Genomic DNA, 17,320 nt, shown 5'->3' on the forward strand with positions numbered 1-17,320 from the left:
ATAAACATCTCTACTTTTTTTTTTCTTTTTCTGGGGCAATTTATTTTGTTATCTGTATTTTTATTAGTTGCTACATTTTTTTACTTTTCTTGTATTTCTCTTGTTGTCTGGAGTGTCTGGGAGGCAAATAATCTGCTCATACATGGTTTTCTTTGTAGGAATGTTTCAAATGCCTCTCTTTTTTTAATGTCTTTTTTTCCCCCTTTCCCATTATTAGACCATAATGTTAACAGAATAGGAAGATCTTCCCTGCCCATTAATAGGCCTATGTAACTGGCTGATACAGCCTGGGTCACATGAGGCCTGAGTCACATGGAGCCTGTGATCACATGGACCTCAATGTGAAAGGAGTTTGCCCAAAAAGCAGAGCACAGAGCAGTTGGCTCAAGAAACAGAGAGAAAAAAGCAAGCTATGAGTGGGCAGAGGGAGGAACCTGTCTAGGGGAACTTGTTTTTGTGGGGAGGCCTAACAGAAAGAAGGCTTAGGATGTTGCACTCTCTGGATTAGTGATAAGTACCCTTTTAAATCTTACCTCCTGGTATTCTAATTATGTCCCAAATAAATATTTTGGTTTTGCCTTTGAGGAATAGAGTTTATTATATATTTCGAATCTACCCTGGAAATATGAATACATATTTGTAGCGGCTGCTATGGGTATTGCACTGGCATTACATTTGGTGACGAGGACAGGATTGCAAAATATAAAACCTCTACATGGAGACAGGAAAGCTCTAGGGAAGGAAATGGGAATCCTGGGATAGGAGGATTTATCTTATTCCTCCCTGGAGAGAGAATGGGCTAAAAGCACAGGACTTTGTGAAAACTGGGAACCAAGGCTACAGAAGGAAGAACCCATAGATTTAGAAAGATGTTTGCAAGGAATAGAGCCAAGGAAAGAAATGGCAGTGGTATGTAGAATAGGATGGGCATTGTTAACAAGTTATCACATTATATATAAAAGCAGACAAATTGCTGGAGGAAAAGGTTAAGCTGGAAAAGGAGTTAGCTGATTTGCATGAGAAGCTTTCTATGCTACAGTGTCAGAATTTCCTTTAGAAAAACAAACTAGATGGGGTGGTTAGGTGGCACAGTGAACAGAGCACCAGCCCTGTATCGGGAGGACCTGAGTTCAAATCCAGCCTCAGACACTTAATACAAAACTAGCCATGTGACCTTGGGCAAGTCACTTAACCCCAATTGCCCTGTCTTCCCCCTGCAAAAAAAAAAGCAAATTAGAAAGTATCAGGTGGTAGCAGAAAAGATAGCTGTGAGTTTAGCTCAAAAAAAGAAGAGAAAAGCTAACAAGATGAAGGTGCATGCAACCCTTACATGTGTGGGGACTGATTGGGACCCCAGACACCTGGAAGGAAGACAAGTGGGAGGAAAATGAATCAAATGCAGATGAGGAGGCTTCTAGGAATGCGGACACTCACCCAAAACTATGAAGGAAGCAGGAGAAACCAAGGGGGCCACACAGTGTTTAAGGAAGTTACTAAGGATTTTACTCAGCAAGAGGTCACAGATATTTTAAGTCAATTCACCCCAAAAAATTAATTATTAGGATCTTGGATGGTGAGAATCAGTGACAAGGGGCTTCAGAAGTATGGGTAGATAACATTGACTGTTTGAAATGTATAGATATTAGAAACCTTTTCTACAAGCTTTTAGGGATTACCATACTCAAGGGGATAATAATGGAACTAATTTGTTAGCTTTAGCTGCCGAGGGATGCAATAAACAGTATCCCACTGACTCTATGTGGCCTAGTTGGAGATAGACCCTGGTATTGCTTAGAGACTGTGTGAGAAAGTTAAAGGAAGAGGTAATGAAAACCACAAAAATGGTTGGAGATGCAGATGTGTATCACAGTACTCCCTTAACAGTTTCTCATAGAAGTATAATTAATAGTGAAGACTGCACTTCCCACTTATAAACACATAATTCTGACTTTACTAATTAGGGAAAGAGGGCACCCCCTTTCAGAGCTGTTAGATAAGATTGAAGTTAGGTGACTTAGAGAAATGGCGAAATGACAAATTTCCCAAAGAGAGAAGACAAAATGGCCAGTGGATTCAAAGTCAGAATAGATTAACAAGGAGAGAAATGTTTACTGCTTTACTGAGAGCAGGGACAGATTATGGAAAAATAGATGGTATTTCAACTAAGATGTACCAGGAAAAGGGACTTAATATTAGATGTAATAGGGAAGTAAGAACTGCCCCTACAAATTCTCCTGAATCATTGTGTCCAAGTTTGTCACATCTGCAGGGAGAATAGAAAATTGGCCAAACCCCAGCTCAGATTAAAGAAGTACACAGATGGGATTGAAAGCCCCCTAACGCTGGGCCTGGCCATGCCTTTGTCCATCTTTGCTGATGTGCCCCAGGCACAGCCGGTCTTAGTCTTCAAGCTCATCTCAGACTTCCGGGAAGACCCAGACCCTCGCAAAGTCAGCCTAGGAGTGGGAGCATATCATACAGATGAATCCCAGCCCTGGGTTTTGCCAGTAGTGAGAAAGGTAGAACATCAGATTGCTAAAAATGACACTGTAAACCATGAGTACTTGCCTATCTTGGGATTGCCAGAATTCTGAAGCAATGCTTCCCGCATTGCTCTTGGGGATGACAGCCCAGCCATCAAGGAGAAGTGGATAGGAAGCATGCAGGCTTTAGGGGGAACGGGTGCCCTTCGAGTTGGAGCTGAGTTCTTACGCAAGTGGTACCATGGAACGAACAATGCATACACTCCTGTCTATGTGTCTTCTCCAACCTGGGAAAATCATAATGGTGTGTTCGGTGCTACTGGCTTTATGGACATCCAAACTTATCGTTATTGGGATGTAACTAAGAGAGGGCTTGATCTTCAGGGCCTGCTTCAAGATACGGAGAATGCTCCAGAATTCTCTATCTTTGTCCTTCATGCCTGTGCACGTAACCCCACTGGCACTGATCCAACTCCAGAGCAATGGGAGAAGATTGCTTCTGTCATGAAGCGACGATTTCTGTTCCCTTTCTTCGACACAGCCTATCAAGGTTTTGCACCTGGGGACCTAGACAAGGACACCTGGGCTGTCTGCTATTTTGTGAATGAGGGCTTTGAGCTCTTCTGTGCTCAGTCCTTCTCCAAGAACTTTGGGTTCTATAATGAGCGGGTGGGGAACCTGACTGTGGTTGGGATAGATGGTGATAACGTCCTGCGTGTCCTTTCCCAGATGAAGATTGTGCGTGTCTTGTAGTCCAATCCTCCTGCTCAGGGAGCTCCAATAGTGGCCACTACACTTTCCAGCCCTGAGCTATTTACTCTGTGGAAAGAAAATGTTAAGACAATGGCTGACCCGACTCTGTTAATGAGAACTGAACTCAGATCTCTCCTTGAAGCCCTTGGCACCCTAGGAACCTGGAATCACATCATTGAACAGATTGGAATGTTCAGTTACACAGGGTTAACTTCTAAGCAAGTGGAATATCTGATCAATGAAAAGCACATCTACCTACTGCCAAGTGGCCGGATCAACATGCGTGGCCTGACCACAAAGAATCTGGATTATGTGGCTACCTCCATCCATGAAGCTGTCACTAAAATCCAGTGAAGAAGCACCAACCCAATTAGTACCACCAAAGTTGCTATCATGTGTGTGTATCCCCTGCTTGCACAAACCCATTATCTATTTAGTGTAATAGTGACAATCAAAGGACTGAAATGACTACAAGTGGCGGGATACCAGTGTTTGGAGTTGACATGATTTGAGATTGCCCAGGATTAGGGCCCATCTGGAGGCCCATGAAAAATGAACACTTTTTATTTAAAGGCAAAAAAGGAAAGAAGAAAAAAATCCCATATTATTTTCATCATTATGTGAGTTAAGCATGTTGACCCTCTGTAATGGGAATGTAAATTTTTAAGATCTTCCCTGCCCCTAGGCTAAAGTGCACCTGGAGACTGGGGTGGGAGGCTTGTTTTTCAGTAGATACTTTTTGATTGGCCAGTGAGTCAATAAGGTTGTTACATTCTCTGAGCCAGGAGAAAGCTATATAAGCCCTGATGTGTAGCTTTGTTTTGGGGGCTCACTTTGAGAAGTGTTCTGTGATTTGATCTGGATTCTGGGAAGCCGTTGTTGAGAGCCCCCCCTCGGCTTTGAAAAACCCAGATGTTGAAACCCAGATGTTGATTTGGTATGGATGTAATGGTTGGACAGTTTGAAAACTGTCTACTTGATCTGTTTCTCTGTCTTGAGAATTCTGTCTGTATACTCTGAAGTTCAGGGTGCTGACCTTTTTCTCCTGAACTAGGTAAACGATATATGTTTGACTGATTGAAGTAACCATTGGGTTAACCATTTTGAGTTGCTTTCCTTTAACAAAGCAGATCCAAAAACCTGTGGTGGCAGCAACCCTGGGGACGCTGGGGTGCTTGCTGCTACACCCTCCCTCCCCCAATCAGTGTGTTCATAGTTCATTTGCTTCTGTGTGAGTATTGTAAAGGATAGATAATGTCAAATCATTTATTCTTGGAGCAAAACCTAGCCCCAAAAATCAAGTCAGCAGAAGAGCTATGTGATTGTAGCCATTGACAATGCCATTAAAAAAAAAAAAAACAACCCAACAACAAACAACCTTTTATCTCTGCAAAGGCTTTCTTTCTGTTTCTTTTTCTGTTGTTTTCTCCACTTGGTTTTCCCTGCAGCCTAAGCTCTGGTCCCTTGGTGGTTTTCCAAGGCAAAAGGAGTATTTCTCAAACCTTTGTCTCATGTCCCCTTTGCCACATCCTTAAGTCATGTCAAGACCCAGCTAGTTAAAGAATACAGTACACTAAACTATGATAGTCCTATGAATTTCAACTGATGTATGCTTTCTTTGTGTAAATTAAGATACTGAAACCAAAAGAAGAAATTCAATACCACAATGTGTCCCTGTTGGAGCATTCTTTTCTAGAGAAGGGAACCCTCTTTCCATTGAGAAGCAATGTGTTTTTCCCAGAGACTATGACACCACTTCTTACCATTGACTCAAGCCCAGTTATAGCTACCTAACCCAAAGGCCAATACTACAATTACATTGGACTCCATAAATCTCAGTAAGTCTAATCTTTATTCTAACTGATAAATCTTCCAACTCTAGGGAATTATAAGATTTGGAATGAGTGGAGTTTTGGAGAGCCCCATTTTATAGATGAGGGAGCTCAGTTCCAGAGGTAAAGTTTTTTTTTTTTTTTTTGCTTTTTGGAGGGCAATTGGGGTGGGTGACTTGCCGAAGGTCACATGGCTGGTTTTTGTGTTAAGTGTCTGTATCAGCAAGCACCCGTGTCCCCAGGGTGTCTGCCAGCACAGGTTCTTGGATCTGCTTTGATAAAGGAAAGCAACTCAAAATGGGTTAACAAGCTTAGTTTAATCAGTCAAACATATGTATCATTTACCTAGTTCAGGGGAAAAAGGTCAGCACCCCAAACTTCAAAGTATACAGACAGAATTATCAAGACAGAGAAACAGATCAAGTAGACAGATTTCCAAACTGTCCAACCATTACATCCATACCAAATCAACATCTGGGTTTTTCAAAGCTGAGGGGGAGCTCTCAACAAGGGCTTCCCAGAATCCAGATCAAATCACAGAAGGCTTCTCAAAGTGAGCCCCAAAACAAAGCTACACATCAGGGCTTATATAGCTTTCTCCTGGCTCAGAGAATGTAACAACCTTCTGGACCCACTGGCCAATCAAAAAGTATTTACTGAAAAACAAGCCTCCCAGGCTCCAGGTGCACTTTAGCCTAGGGGCAGAGAAGATCTTTAAATTTGCATTTCCATTTCATTGGGCCCCAAGATCTTTCATGCCCATAGCATAGTCAATTTACTTTTGAATTAGCACTAACATCTCTTAGGTCACATTTTCAAGATACAGAACTAAAGTTACCAAAGTGGCCACTGGGCCTTAAACAAACACAAAGTACATTGCATTACCACCTCAATTCAAAACAAGAGTCCAAATAAAGTTCTCTTGGTCGGGGTGGGGTGGGGTGGGGGGGGTGTCCTTCCCCTCACACAGCTCCAGCTCCTGCTTCCAAGTACAGAGAGGGGGCTGGGCAACAAAACCAACAACGGGGGGTCCCTGGGGATCCAAGGTACTTCATCCCACCCACCATAGTCACAAGTCCATCCTCCCCCTGGGTCCCAAACTGTGGGATGCAGCCAGGAAACACACTCAGTGCCCCTGCTTTGCTGCTCAGTTCTTATCTTTTCCTGTGACTGAATTCTGAACTCCTGGGTTCCTTCTCCTCCCGCAGGCGGCAGCCACTCCTGGCTTCTGCCCAGGTCCCGATGCAGGCAGCTCACCATTCCTGCTCTCAGCTCAGCGAAGTCTGCATGCAGGCCATTCTTCTCTCCTGGTCCATGGCTCCCCAGAGTCACAGCTACCACAACTGGGAAACAAACAATTATCCCAGCCCCCATACTTTCCTTTTACTCTGCAGATCCTGTTTGTGATGCCATTTTGTAGCAGCAAGCACCCCAGCATCCCCAGGGTGTCTGCCAACACAGGTTCTTAGATCTGCTTTGATAAAGGAAAGCAACTCAAAATGGGTTAACAAGCTTACTTTAATCAGTCAAACATATGTATCGGTTACCTAGTTCAGGGGAAAAAGGTCAGCACCCTGAACTTCAAAGTATATAGACAGAATTATCAAGACAGAGAAACAGATCAAGTAGACAGATTTCCAAACTGTCCAACCATTACATCCATACCAAATCAACATCTGGGTTTTTCAAAGCCGGGGGGGGCTCTCAACAACAGCTTCCCAGAATCCAGATCAAATCACAGAACACTTCTCAAAGTGAGCCCCCAAAACAAAGCTACACATCAGGGTTTATATAGCCTTCTCCTGGCTCAGAGAATGTAACAACCTTCTGGACCCACTGGCCAATCAAAAAGTATCTACTGAAAAACAAGCCTCCCAGGCTCCAGGTGCACTTTAGCCTAGGGGCAGGGAAGATCTTTAAATTTGCATTTCCATTACAGTGTCTGAGGCCAGATTTGAGCTCAGTTCCTCCTGACTCCAGGGCTGGTGCTCTATTCACTGCGCCACCTAGCTGCCCCCAGAGGTAAAGTTTTAAAGGACACAGCCATATACCTAGTAAATAGAAAAGCCAGTGTTCAAGCCCAGATCTTCTGATTCCAAATTTTAATTTGCATTTCTCTAATCAATAGTGATCTAGAGCATTTAAAAAGTATAACCAAATAGCTTTGGATTCAGTGCTTTTCCCACTCTGTTCGGTTGTTTCTGAAGACAACCATACTCCCTAACATCTTCCTTTCCTCCCCATCCTCTCCTCTAGGCTAAATATTTACAGTTCCTTTAATCTTTTCTCACAGCATGTGATTTCTAGACAATTTTACTAGAGGGATCACACTTATTTATCAATGTTCCTTCTAAAACATGGCACCCAGAACAGAACAGAATACTCCAAATGTAGTCTCATCAGTGCAGAATACTGTAATTGTCTAATTTTATTGCACCTATGAATGAAACCTGGGAATGTTTTGGTTTACTTTTTTCCCCTGAGCACATACAGCTGACTCACCCATATTTATTGCCTGTATCTTTTTCATCTGAATTGCTTTCAAATTATATCTCCCTCTATGCTACATTCATGTAATTTTTTTTTCATTTCTGAAAAACTTAATTCTTATATATTCTTAATAGTAGTGCAATTTCATACATGACATAATTATTTTCTTAAAAGCTAAATGGAAGACCTCACACTTTCCTATGCATAATTAGTTCGGCATTAAGTGAGCAGAAACAAGGGAATAATTTATACAAAAACAGCAAGATTATGAAGATTAAAAATTCAAAAAAATATTGAAAAACTTAAGAATTCTGATCAATGCAATCACCAATTATGGTTCTAGAAGACCAATGCGGAGCATGTTACACATGCCCTGAAAGAGATACATTAGACTCAAGATGTAGAATGAGACATACATTCTTGGACATGGTCAACTTAAAGATTTTCCCCCCTTGAATATGCATATTTGTTACAAGAGTTTTATTTTTCTACTCCCCAACCCCACCCCTGTCACAGCGGAGAAAGAGAAAAATGTTTAATTTTTGAAATAATGTTTATAAAACATAATAATTTTTCATTTAAGGTTGTAGTTTTAAATTGAGAGAGAAAAAATTAATCCATGGGAAAAGAGATTTCCCCAATTTACTTCAGAATAAGGGCTGAGACAATTAAAGAAAGTTTTTTTTTTTTTTTTTTACCTTGGGGCATTTCTAACAGTATCACAAAACCTACCCTAACCTATGCCTTTGAGAGAAATTTTATAAGGATATGAGCCAGGAGCAGAATGTAAGGTAGGATGTTAATGTAAACAAACAGGCACCTTAGGTGCATAGATTGATATTACATACAAATACATAGACTGATGTTCTTGTAAATAATAATTCGCTCTCTAGAGAATGTATGCTGGACATATTTTTAAATGTAATCTGCATTATTAAAAAAAAAAAGCCCCCTATCAATTTAACTATGTATTTGAAAAATGGACCCAGTCACTTTACCTGAACCTTGTAAAGTAATTACTTTAAAGCAGTATCATGTGCCAGGTGGGCAAGATTACCAAAGTGTACCCTTAACTCATATAATTTACCATGAACAAGGCTATGATAGTGGGTTCATGGACTCCAGAAGCATGGCTGACACTTTATTTACCTTGCTTCTAGTTTTTGTCTCCTTATTCTTTTTAGCCTTTGTTTGTTTAACCTGTTAGCTAGGTTTGTCTTTTCCAGTCTTCGTGCCTTCCACTTGCAGATGGCTGCATAAGCTGGATGTCAACCTCTGTCCAAGGCTATGATACGTCACCCCTGGACCTGATATTTACTAAGCTCTGGATACTGGCTAAGAAACTGACCCCTCGGAATGGGACCTCTTGAGGCAGGGTCAGCTCTCTGTTCAATCTTAGCAGAAAGTAGTCCAGAAGATGAGACCTTTCCCCTTACTCCAGAGGATTTGGGGGCCCCTTCATTTGAGGTGGGAATGATGGGGTGCTGTGCCTAAGTCCCCACCCTAAGATACAATTTTATGCATGCATTTTGTTATCTCTTTTATTTTATATTGTTATGCAAGTTATATTGATACAAGTTACCCCTAAAGTCCCATCAGCCTATGTAATTAATGGACATGAAAGATCTTGGGGTCAAATGTAATGTTAATAGAATAGGAAGATCTTCCTCGCCCATTATAGGCCTGTGTGATTTGCTTTGAGCTCTGGCCCAGCTCACATGGAATCTAAGTCACATGGAGTCTGGATCACATGGAACCAAATGTGAGAGGAACTTGCCCAAGGAGGAGAGAGAGCTGAGGGTGGTGAGAGCAGCAGAGCAGAGAGAGAGAAGCAAGCTGTGAGTGGAAGCAGTTGGCCCAAGGAACAAGGAAAAGCAAGCTGTGAGTTGGCAGAGGGAGGAATTTATCTAGGGGAACTTGTTTTTGTGGGGAGGCCTAAGAGAAAGAAGGCTTAAGATGTCAGCGCTCTCTGGATTAGTGATGAGTACCTTGTTAAAGCTTACCTCCTGGTATCCTAATGTTGTTCCAAATAAATATGTTGTTTTTTGCCTTTGAGGATGAGAGTTTTATTATATTTTGCAAATCTACCCTGGAAATACACATGCATATTCATAGCGGCTGCTAAGGGTATCACATTGGCATTACATGAATTCAGATTTGCAAAGGTATTTCATTGTGGTATACCTTGAGCTCCTTTGCTCTTTGGAACACATTACTTCATCCCTACCCTGCAGTTTTTAAAAGGTACAGAAGTCTTATGTTCTTTAAATTTCCCCTCCTTTATATCTGAAAGTCTGTCATAACTAGAATTCTTAAGTTCCACTTTTTAGAGTTTGTAGGCTGTGGACCCCTCTCCGCCCCCCCCCCCCCCTCCCCCCAGCCAAAACCTATAGATTCTGTTTTAGAAACACTGCTTCTAGTGTCCACAAGTTCTGGACAATTTTCTTGTATTAAAAGTGTTAAAGGTTTTTTCACTTATTGTGTTCTTCTAGGAGACCTACAATCTTTAAACTCCCTGTGTTCTTTCTTTAAGATCAATGTTTTTCTTGTATTGAAATGTTTCCTTTGAACATTACTGCTTCTCTTCTTTCAGATTTTCCTTCACTTCTTCGTACCCAGTCTGTTGTTCTTTCATTTCTTTGATGAGATTTGCTACCATGGATTTTATTCTGCCAATTAGGTCGGTTGTGCAGGCCATAAATTCTGCTTTCATGATTCTTATTTCTCTCTGGAACCACTTGTAAATAGCCTGCTTTGGTATCATGCTCTTGGGTATCCACAAGGTCTTTTTCCCTATCTGGGTTAATTCACTTTCCTGTCTTACAATATTTATTCAGAGGTGTTCAGACTCATCTAGATGTTCTGGGGGGCAGGGGGGAGTCCCCTTCCATTCTCTTATCTTCTCTATTACATTATGTGTTTGTGCTTAAGTTTTTAAGTGCGTTTTCTTCCTCCTAAGATCTCTGGCAATGTCTTTTTTTATTTATACTCTCCTAGCTCACTTTCTGACTCTTTCACCTTGGTAGTAAATACCATGACAGTCCTCTATCTTGTTAATTACATGACCAGATGACCTGGAAGCCTGGTCAAAAGTGTCATATGCAAAAGAGCTAAGAAGAACAAAGACTGAGAAAAGGCCGCAAATTTAGCAATTAAAGAGGCCACTGGTGATCTTTGAGTTAGTAGTTTCAGTAAAGCAATGGGACCAAAAGACTCTAAGATAGTACAAGAGTAAAGGGGTATGAGTGGAAGCAATGAGTGGAAACAATACTACCCTTTATGGAGTTTTAGCAGTGAAAGGAAAAGCTATGGGAACAATTAAGTTTACTCTAATTGAATTCTATTTTCTATTGAAATTCTATTATTCTATGGAATTCCATTGTTCTAATTTATCTATTCTACTGAACTGTAGAGAGCAGATTTAGTACCAGGTAGAAATTATAGGGAGGAATATTTCAGACCTAAAAAAAGGGGGGGGGGCCTCATGATAGTGAGGTCCTTGTTACTAAAGGTCAGAGAGCATAAATAGCTACTTTTTGTAAAAAATCCCTCCAAGGTTAACTTCCATCTATTCTGCACGCACCCATATACATGTACGTGTGTGTGTGTCTCTAGATACTGCATCCTCTTTTAAAATATAAGCTTCTTACATTTTAAGGGACAGGGGTTGTTTTTGCTTCTTCTTTTATCTCTACTATTTAATACTGGGCCTAGCACATTATAGGAGCTAAAGAAATGGTTATTTCAATGACCGAATTGACAAGATTCATGGGTATGGATTGATTGAATGACCTGTTAAGTCCTTGCCAATTCTATGGCTGGAAATGCTCAAACTTTGCCTGGGAAATTTACCTATCCAGAATACCTTACCCACCAACGTTAGGTCACCTTAAAGATTATACTTAGGAATTCCTAGAGGTCTTCTGAGAAGTACAGAAAGCAAATTAATACTATATAATCATTGATTTACTTTAAAAATATGTAACAAAGTGACACATTTATAGAAGTTATTCATGATAAACATTTTAATACAACTTTTATATCTTAAAACAGCTCAACAAAATTTCGTAGTATTAGTTAAGTACTGAGAAATGTTCAGAAGACGAATGTTAAATGAATATAGATTCTACTCTAAAAATCCCAATTAAAGTGAATATTTAATTCTTACTAAATTGGAAAACATTTCCTCCAATGGAAAAAAATATGTTAGCATACTTCCTCCAACACAAACACATTTCTAGAAAAATTTCCTTTTCCAACACTGTTCTTTTGATTTGTATACATCCATTTACATAGTCACAAGGGTCAGCTATGTTATTCTTGAAATAATTATACTGAGATATTCTTGCTCAAAATAATACTACATAGAAATACAAACTATATAATAATCTTCTCAAAGACAGTCTCTACCAATCTAAAAATAAGTAGAATTTCTAAATTGTTACTTTTAGTAAGTTACTTTTTAGTAAGGCTAAATCTGTTTTACTAATTCATGCAAGTAAAATCTTGCTATATTTTCACTGTAGCAATACCTTAGTAAAAACTTGGAAACTTATCTCTATATCTGTGGGAAATCTGAAACACAAGAGACTTAATATTCATAAAATTTTAAACATTTCTTCACTTGTTAAAATTTTGTTTCTTTCGCTTCTTCAAGGGAAGCTACACATAGTGCAGTGTTTGGACGGCATATATAAGCACTTGTTTCACTTCCCAGTTCTGCTAATTGTTCCAATGAAGAAACACAGGGATAATGATCTTTTAACATATCTGGTAATTTACAACACTTCCCCTGAAGACGTCGAGAACGCCTCACTGGTGTCAGAAACTTCAAGTCCTTAAGTGAAGAACTATTTTCATCAAAATTCATCTTCTTTTTCACACTAAAGGAGAAAACAAAGTTATTCCTAAAGCTTCACAACAAACTATATTATATACCTTTTTAAGTGCTAACATTTAGGAGGCAGTTCATCTTCAAGTATGATATAAGAACATTAGTATAACTACTTATTAATATCAAAAAATAGAAATTAAAAACCCATAACTTATTCAAACATTCAGACACAAGCTGCTTACCCCTTCCACCTTTACCCTTTTATTCAAAGATATATTACACAGTCTTAGAAGACTTTTCATTTCATTAAACAGTTCATTTTTGTGTTGTCTTCCACACAATTAGAGATATCTGATTTATAAGAAGTCCAATTATGTGGACAATAGTCTTATTAATAATATTATATTATTTTTAAAATATATGACAGGAGGTTCACAACAGGTAGAAAAGATAAACTGGTCATGTGGCAAGGAATAACAGGTGGAGAGTCAGTGTGCTCCACTAGTACCCTCACAATGTCAGGAGAAATCAAAGGCCTCTAAGCATACTGGATTAACACCTTGTGCTGAATTTATGGAAAGAGATAGGACAAGAGTCATATCGAATAGGAGAGGCAGGCATGGATGGGATGGATGAGTTCTGCATTATTGGAGGAACTCTCCAAACTGATGAGTTCACAGACCTATTTGAATATTTGAGAAGTTTTTTGTTGTTCTTTTTTTAAACCTGGCCTTTTCATCTCAGTAGGGAGTTCCCAGTGAGGACACATCTTCAACTTACATCTTAGCCAGCTAAGGCAGAGGTATCAAATACAGTCACATGCAGCCTACAATACTCCTGAGTACAGCCCAAATCAGATTAAAATGTAATTGGGAAATGTTTAACAAAATAAAAATAAAATAAACCAAGACATAATGTTACAATGTGGTTTTCTTTCCTTTTTTTTTTTTTTGGAGGGCAGAGGGTAGGGCAATAGAGGTTAAGTGACTTGCCCAAGGTCACACAGCTAGTAAGTGTTAAATGTCTGAGGCCAGATTTGAACTCAGGTCCTCCTGACTCCAGGGCCAGTGTTCTATTCACTGTGCCACCTAGCTGCCCCACAATGTGGTTTTCCTAGTCACCACATGGCCTACAGGGATCCTTCAGTACACTTTAGTGACCCCCATTTCTATTTGGAGTTTGACCTTACTGGTCTAGGTCACTGAGAGGCTAAATGTCTTGGCTAGGGTCATAGAGCTATTCTGTGTCAGAGGGAGAACTGGAACCCAGGTTTTCTTGACTCTAAGACCAGTTCTCTATTCACTACACCATGCTTCCCATCATATTTGGGATGATACTTTGCCAACATAAATGTATTTTCAGTAACAACAGATTCATCATCAGGATGAAGTAAAATGACCTGGAGGGGCGGGTAGGTGGCGCACTAAGTAAGAGTGCTGGCAGGACCGGGGATCCCTTCTGGCCTCAGATACTTAACACCCACACAAAAACTGGCAGGGTAACCTTGGGCAAGTTACTTAACCCCAATGGCTTTTAAAAAAAATTTGTTTTGGTGGTGGGAGAAGAATATTTAGAGAGGGGGTGAAAAAAGACTAAACACAACAAGACACTCAAGTAGAAAGCTCCAAATGATACTACTCTATTTAGTTTGGAAATTTTTCTAACAATCCCAACATTTTGGATTTCAGAATCTTCTTAAAGACCAGCTAGATCAGTGGTGTCAAATTCAAAAAGAAACAAGGCCACTAAACTAAACACAGGGATTCCTGCAGGCTACATCTTGATTTAGAAAACCACATATTAACATTATTTCTGTTCTACTATATTTTTATTTATTTTGTTAACTATTTGCCAATTAGATTTTAATCTGGTGCAGGATGCACTAGGGCTGCCCGGTGACAGCTGATGTGTCTAACAACTCTAAGCAAGATAACCTAGTTTTAACTGAATTGATTTAAAGTTCAGCAAATTTGGTTAGATATTTGTTTGATTCGTTCTTTTAAAGTATTTAGACCTTGGTTCCCAAAATGCACAGCCCGAGGTACCAAGGTACCCAGGGAATTCAAAGGGACTCCTTAAGATATTTTAAATTTTCCAGCAAAACACAGTGATAATATTCAATACATCTGGCCACCTGTGGACACTGTGTGAATTACCAGCTCAAGAACATTCCTTCTGATGACAGTCTCTAATGTTTGAAAGATATTTTTGTGTATCTATCCTTTCAATTATGTCAATAACTACCAGAATTTTCTCATTTCTTAGAATTTTCATATAAATATCTGTCAATTTGGGGTATGTCAATAATCCAAATTAATTTTTTTCACTTAGCTAGTTACTAATTTGTGAAGACATAAATACTTATTAAATTCTTTGTGGACCTAACTACTTAGTAAATGGAACTATTAGATTTTTCATTTGGCCTAGGGGTGCTATGAAACAATTAGTTAGACACTGAGTGTCATGAACCAAGAAAGTTTGGGAACCTCTGCATTAAGGTATTACATTAATTGTAGCTGTGTGAAATTGGGGCCTAAATGTTTCAAGTAAATTTCTGTACCTTGATAAAATGAATTTTGGAAATTTATGACTTACCCTTGCAAGTATGGAGTAGCTGACACGTTATATTTAATGACATAAGACCCCCTGGTTTCCTTTTCCGGAGTCTCTAAATCACTGTTTGAATCTTCTGCTTTATCATCTTGTTCTCCTTCAAACACTTGAAGTTTTACATTCCTTGTTTTATGATCTGTACCATTTGATTCTGAATTTTCCACTGCTGATGCCCCTTCTACATCAATTTTATCCTGATTTATAACTTCATCACATACTTTGTTGACTTCTTCATTAGATGAACAAGCTTCATTAACATTGCCTCCTGAAGAAAATGCATTTGTAAATGAGAAACTTCTAGCTAATGTTACAATAAAGCTTTCTGATTAAAGAAAATACATAGATGACTAGATTTTTAAACCAAAAAGGAGGGACCAATTGTAACAACTTTAAATATTTTATTCAAAACCAACTATCAGTCCCCTTATCTCTTAATCTACATCTCAAAATCAACTTTCATTCTTTCCTCCCCCCTTTTCCTGTTTGATAAAGAGGCAACTCAGGACAACTACATACACAATTAGTCTCATCTCTTTTCATCTTCTCCAGAAGATGGCTCCCATAATCAGGTACCACAATCCCTTATCAAACCTTCTATCTCTACCTATTTACTGCTTCCTTCCCTGCTGCCTACAGGAACATGCTAGTATCCACAATCTTGGGAAAAAAAAAAAAAACAACCTTGCTAGATCCTAAAATTCATTCAAGTTATTGCCTGGTATCTCTTCCTTTTCTCAGTCAAGGTCCTGGAAAAAGCTGGCTATCCCCAAAATGCCTCTACTCAATCTCCTCTCACTTCTCAACCCTTTGGAATCTGGGACCCAACCTCATATACAAATGAAATTCCTGTCTACTAAATTACAAATGATCTAATTATCAAATCCCATGGCCTTTTAAAAATCTTCATTCTTTTCAACCTACTGACTCTTGACCATTCTCTTATCTTGAATAATCCTCAGCTTTGTATTTTATTGACACTACTCTCTCATGATTCTACTCCTACTGACTACTCATTCTTAGTCTCTTAGCTACTTCATACTCTCCTTCTTATGGATGTTCCCTAAGGCTCTCCTCTGGGCCCTCTTAACCTATCTTTTTATGGTGTTTCAGTCATTGACTTCATCAGCTCCCACTGGTTTAATTTTTGCCTCTGTTTATGTCTCCCAAATCTACATATCCAGTCTTAATCGCTGTCCTTAGCTAAAGCACACATGTCCAACTCCTTACTGGTGATATCTTTGAAGTATCTCAAACTTCGCATTTTCAAAACCAAACTCATTATCTTTCCCACATTTCTTTCTTCCAAAAGACTAAGAAAATAAAAATCAGTCAATAAATAAGGATTAACATAGGCCTGCTTCATCCAGAAATATATTCCAATTTATTTTGCTTCTCAACTAGCTCCATCAAAAAACCAGAAGATTGGACTGCTCACTACCTGGCAACACAAACCCTGGCATGGGTGCATTAAAGGAAATAAGGTCAGAGGCATTAGGTTGTAAAGCCCAAATCCTTCTCAATCCCAACAGTCTATTCCACAAAGGTCCTATGTTTCCCTCAAAAACAATCTGAAAATGTGTTCTCTTGAATTAAATGAAAATAACATATTGCTACTTCCTCAGAGTGAAGAAGTTATATTGCATATAAAAGTTAGTGGTTAAAAAAAATATATTGTACTTGTATATAACAACAATTATCCTCAAGGTTATGAATAGTTTATAGAGAGAATAATAGAGAGATGTGCTCCATCTCCAGTAAGGAAAAGAACTTTTTTTTAATTACAAAGAGAAGATTTGATGATGGATAACTTTGAATTTGGACAATCTCTTTTTTTGAAGGTTGAAGAATCACAGAATCTGTGTTTTAAGGGAATCTTAGAAACCATAAAATCAAAACTCTCAAAAAGCAGACATGTGAAAATCTAACCCTTAGAGGCTGGGAAATTCCATATGAGGTTATCCAATCAACCTAGGTGATACAGATATCATCAGTAAAATGCAGATGCAAATCTGACCTCAGATATTGGCTGTATGGCCCTGCACAAGTCACTGAACCTTTCTAAAATTGTTTCCTCATCTACACAATAGGAAAATATTAGTACCAATTTTAAAGGTTATTGTGATGATCTAATGAGATAATATACGTAAAGCACTTTATCAACCTGAAAGTGATCTTATGTTACCTAAAATTTTCATTTCAAAATACAATCTTTAATACCAAAATATCACTATAAAGTCATAAAACCTACATATATAGTCATAAAGTCATAAAACTACATCACTTGGTGTTCCCATTTATGACATTTCCACCATAAA

General features: G+C 39.0%; 1 protein-coding gene and 1 pseudogene across 2 annotated transcripts in view; one reads left to right on the forward strand and one right to left on the reverse strand.

Annotated features, from left to right (window-relative positions):
• The first annotated feature begins 2,354 nt into the window (after positions 1-2,354).
• Positions 2,355-3,912, forward strand: LOC138143360 (aspartate aminotransferase, cytoplasmic pseudogene; annotated as a pseudogene).
• Positions 3,913-11,555: 7,643 nt separating this feature from the next.
• CKAP2 (cytoskeleton associated protein 2) overlaps positions 11,556-17,320 on the reverse strand; it is a 28,159-nt gene continuing 22,394 nt past the window's right edge. For both annotated transcript variants that reach the window (XM_069064601.1, XM_069064602.1), the window contains 2 exons: positions 14,988-15,270; positions 11,556-12,441 (listed from right to left, as the gene is read on the reverse strand). In XM_069064601.1, coding sequence (XP_068920702.1) covers positions 12,186-12,441; positions 14,988-15,270 — 539 coding nt within the window. In that variant the 3' untranslated portion in view covers positions 11,556-12,185. The remainder of the gene's footprint in view (positions 12,442-14,987; positions 15,271-17,320) is intronic.

This window comes from Petaurus breviceps, unplaced genomic scaffold (assembly GCF_028583685.1).
Source record: "Petaurus breviceps papuanus isolate PSGF00001 unplaced genomic scaffold, PetGlider_PUasm1.0 90639, whole genome shotgun sequence".
Taxonomy (NCBI): Eukaryota; Metazoa; Chordata; class Mammalia; order Diprotodontia; family Petauridae; genus Petaurus; species Petaurus breviceps.